This window comes from Notothenia coriiceps, unplaced genomic scaffold, assembly GCF_000735185.1.
Source record: "Notothenia coriiceps isolate Sejong01 unplaced genomic scaffold, NC01 NC01_scaffold00037250, whole genome shotgun sequence".
In the NCBI taxonomy this organism is placed as follows: domain Eukaryota; kingdom Metazoa; phylum Chordata; class Actinopteri; order Perciformes; family Nototheniidae; genus Notothenia; species Notothenia coriiceps.
The window spans coordinates 16,589,332-16,593,289 of NW_011369951.1; the positions used below are offsets into that span (position 1 = coordinate 16,589,332).

The window sequence follows — 3,958 nt, forward strand, 5'->3', positions numbered from 1 at the left end:
GCACTCAAAGATTACTTGGTTGGGTATGACCATTAGCTTAGTGTGGCTAACGTAGGCAAACAAACCTTAGGCACAAACATCTGTTTAGCTGACATTGCTGACTCAATGTATACGTAAACATAGGGGTTGCTGCTTTAAAGTGATCACACAATCATCCTGTTTCAAACACACATTCGCACAATTTCTGCTTATAGTTCAATATCCTGGGCTGAAAATCTATATTTGGACCACTCTATTGTTATCATCTCTGAGGTGCCCTTAAGCAGGGCACTTTACCTCCAACTGCTCAAGTGGAGCTCTTCAGTGTCAAAAATAGATTGGGTACAAATGCAGGCAGCTACCTACATGTATTAGAGGAGAGCATTCTACCTTTGAAAACGTGAGCAATTTAACCTATTTTTACAGACCAATACGGTAGGAGAGGAGGGCTTTATGTCTGATTAACTTAAAAAGCATATAAAACATATAATGGCATGGCAATTGTATTATTTATGTCTTGCCACAATTAACCTCTTTTTCAATCATTCTCTCTGTCTCTCTCCCAGTGGGATTCCGGGGAAGAAGTGTGGAGTCATTATCTTTACCGCGGAGGAGCTCAGTAACTGCAGGGTCAGTACACACACACTTACAGACACTCATCATGCACACAATCGAAGCGCTGTTGGAATATTCTCATATTGTCTGCATTTTTTCTATATGCCCTGATACTGTTGTTGTAATAGCTTGCAATCGGTTCCCCCCCTACACACTAACACACTCACGCACAAACACACTATGCTATTTAATGATGGGCCAATCTCTTGCAAAATCAGATCATAAAATGTAACCAATATGCACAAGTTTAATGTGTACATCTCTGCATTGGGAACTCCACAATCCCAAAGTATTATTTTCAGTGTTTAGATCAGATTCAAATGTATTTAAATTGAACTTACAAGATGGTTTACATTTATATATTAATACGAAACAGTTAGATACTAACAGGATGTCCTCTGTGTTGTGTGTGTGATGTGTACATGTGTTTTTCTGTTTGTGCACTCCAGAGATCATTATGTGCTTACCCTGGTTGTGTTTTACCATCATTATTGTGTGTGTGTGTGTGTGTGTGTGTGTGTGTGTGTGTGTGTGTGTGTGTGTGTGTGTGTGCTTTCTATTTCTATTCATCTATTCAATATCAATCAATAAGGAATGAGTAATATGTTAAAATGGCCACCATTATCCTGGGTTTTTGTGCATGTTCGCTGTAGTTTAAGTGGGAAATAAAACGAAATAGACAACCACAAACCTGCTGGTTATTCTTTTCACTATTTCAACAATTTAAAGCATTAAATTAACAATAAAATCAAAAATACTCCCCTAAAAAGCATCAACCGGCGATGTACTAAACATGGGCGAACTTCTTCTTATCGCCAAAACCTACTTTTCATACATCTGTTCCTGTCCCAGGCATTACAAAAGCAGAGATTACATTATTTTTCATTAGCTGCTGTTACCATTCATTCATATTCCCAACGCCTTTCTGAATATATTACAGACAACCCATAATAAAAATCAGTTTCTCCCAAGTGTGTGATGTAAAAGAAACGCTGGAATGCAATCACTACAATCCACGCATTCTAGGTTTATTAAACAAAAAGTCCTCCAACTCATACGACCAAATAGGTCGATTGTTCATGCGCTTATTACAACCTATAATCACATTTTAAAGTGTTCAACCTCTAGTGCTCCCGTTGACTGCAAACGCTCCGGAGGGTCGTATATTCACAAATAACCCTCTCTAGAAAAGTAAAAAATTGTAGGATAGTTTTAAAATGCTTTTTGGTTAGATTCCTAGCGAGAAGTGTATATTATACTTTTATAATTCATGTCCAGTGGATGTGTAGGATCTATAGTTTGATAGAGGAAGATGATTTGAGGTCTCGCCAGGAGAACGTTGTGTATATGCGGCAGCGTCCGTGTAAAGTTAGCGTCAACCCTCGCGGGGTGAAAACAGTATTTCCGGTCTCAAAGTTTTCATAACAAAACCGTATTCCCCTCACTGTCAAATGATTTTAAAGGGATATCTGCCGTACTCATCCACTAAAAAACATCAGTATATCCTTGTTAATTACATGACATTCATTGGTTTAAATTGTGTACACTGCTTTCGATTCTGAGAGACACATTTATTTTTTCAGAGGTTTTGATAGGCTAAAACATCGAACTACCCATAATCCTCAGCTATCGTTGAAGCTCGGTGATTGGATGTTTTTGCCGCAATGCATGTTGGGATATGGTGGTTATGTGATGTGAAATCCGAAAACATAAAAAAAACGATAATAATAACTGTAGTTACCTACTGTAACTCCAGCTTCTATGAGTAAATGGCGTAGCCCTCTAAGGCTATCGCTATTGGGTAATCCCCCTGCTGACCGCATCGGGGAGATCATACTGGATAAGCGAACCCATTGTGAGAACGGAGACGCCGACGGGGTGTGGGGGCGTCGTGACTATTGTGAAAATCAGTTGCGGGTTGGTGGCGTTCCACCTGGGGGTGGAGGGCCGAAGGAAGGCCATATTTATCCTTCCTCCCGGGGCACGCTGTTAGCGAGTATGTTTTATTGAAAGAACGGTCGATAAGCATCTAGGTCACCCTCGGGTCCGTGAATCTCCCCAAAGATGGTCATCCATTCGGAGGTCAACATAAGCATATACCGAAGCGGGAGATTCCGATAGTCGATAACCCAATTCCACGCTTCGTACTAAATCTGGCACCGCGCGGCGTGACCCAGGACGGCCGGTGATCTTTCCGTTGCTCTGTGTGGTCCCCCCCCCCCCCACGAGTTATCTGTGGGGTACCGGACACAGGTACGCATTACAGCGTAGTGTGAAGGGACCTTTATATCGTATTGTACTTATAACAAGGTACCTCCCCTTGCTTCCGACCCTTGTTATGTATGGACCCGGCGACACTTTTCATCTCTGGCTTCAGTATGAAACGGGTCACTGTTTTTCTCCCATTTGTCGTCGAGAGACGCACGTCTGTCGTCCTCTCGCGTCGTCGACCTAGGAACTGCAGAGTGGGACTGTTATGTGAGGCATGTTTTACACAGTCCCTTTTTTTTCTTTCTAGGGAGAGTATTCTCCCTTTTTTCCCGCGCGACGAGGTCGGGACGGCTTTCTCGATTACCTTCTCTCCGGGGCCGTGTCGCCTACGAGACTGCAGTGAGTGAGACTGTGGTAAAACATGCCTCACAGAACAGTCTACACTCCCTGCGTCTCTAGGTCGACACCGCGGAGAGAGGATCGGAGAGCCGTCCGCCTCTCGCCGGGGAAAAAGGAAGGAATAGCTTCTCCCTAGAAAGGAAAAAAAGGAGACTGCTGTAAAACATGCTCACAGAACCAGTCTCACTCACTGCAGTTTCCTAGGGTCGAGGCACGCAGAGGTAACGGCACAACGTGCGTCTCTCCCCGACCGACAAGGGGTGAGAAAAACCAGGGTGACCCGGTTTCATACTGGAGCAGAGATGAAAAGTGTCCGCCCCGTCCCATACATAACAAGGGTCGGGAAGCAGGGGAGTACCTTTTATAAGTACAATCCGATATAAGGTCCCTTCCACTACGTGTAATGCGTACGTGTTTGTCCAGTACCCCGCAACAATAACTCGTCCACACAGACACGAAGACACGGCCGCCTGGCACCCCGTTCGCTGATGTAGTACGAAGCGCGTGAATCTTGGGTTACGCTATCGGAATCTCCGCTTGCTTCGTATATATGCTTTATCGTGTGACTCAATGGATGCATCGGGGAGATTTCACGACCCGGGAGTGGACCGAGATTGCTATCGACTTCTTTTTCAATAAACATACCCTTCGTCTACAGCCCGAGGGAGGAGGGAAAATATGCGCCCTTCCTTCGGGGCTCCCACCCCGCAGGTGGAAGCGCCCACCCGCACCTGATTTTCACAAAGTCACGACG

The 3,958-nt window shown here is 44.3% G+C and overlaps 2 protein-coding genes across 2 annotated transcripts in view; one reads left to right on the forward strand and one right to left on the reverse strand.

Annotated features, from left to right (window-relative positions):
• Nucleotides 1–366: 366 nt before the first annotated feature.
• The window catches only part of LOC104967382 (copine-9-like), a 69,301-nt gene continuing 65,709 nt past the window's right edge, over nucleotides 367–3,958 (forward strand). Inside the window, exons 1-2 of the mRNA XM_010796791.1 lie at nucleotides 367–379; nucleotides 546–609. The gene's annotated coding sequence lies outside the window, so the exon portion shown is untranslated. The remainder of the gene's footprint in view (nucleotides 380–545; nucleotides 610–3,958) is intronic.
• Nucleotides 3,244–3,958, reverse strand: part of LOC104967143 (transient receptor potential cation channel subfamily M member 1-like) — a gene marked incomplete at its 5' end in the record, with an annotated part of 8,458 nt that continues 7,743 nt past the window's right edge. Inside the window, one exon of the mRNA XM_010796559.1 lies at nucleotides 3,244–3,336. Coding sequence (XP_010794861.1) covers nucleotides 3,244–3,336 — 93 coding nt within the window. The remainder of the gene's footprint in view (nucleotides 3,337–3,958) is intronic.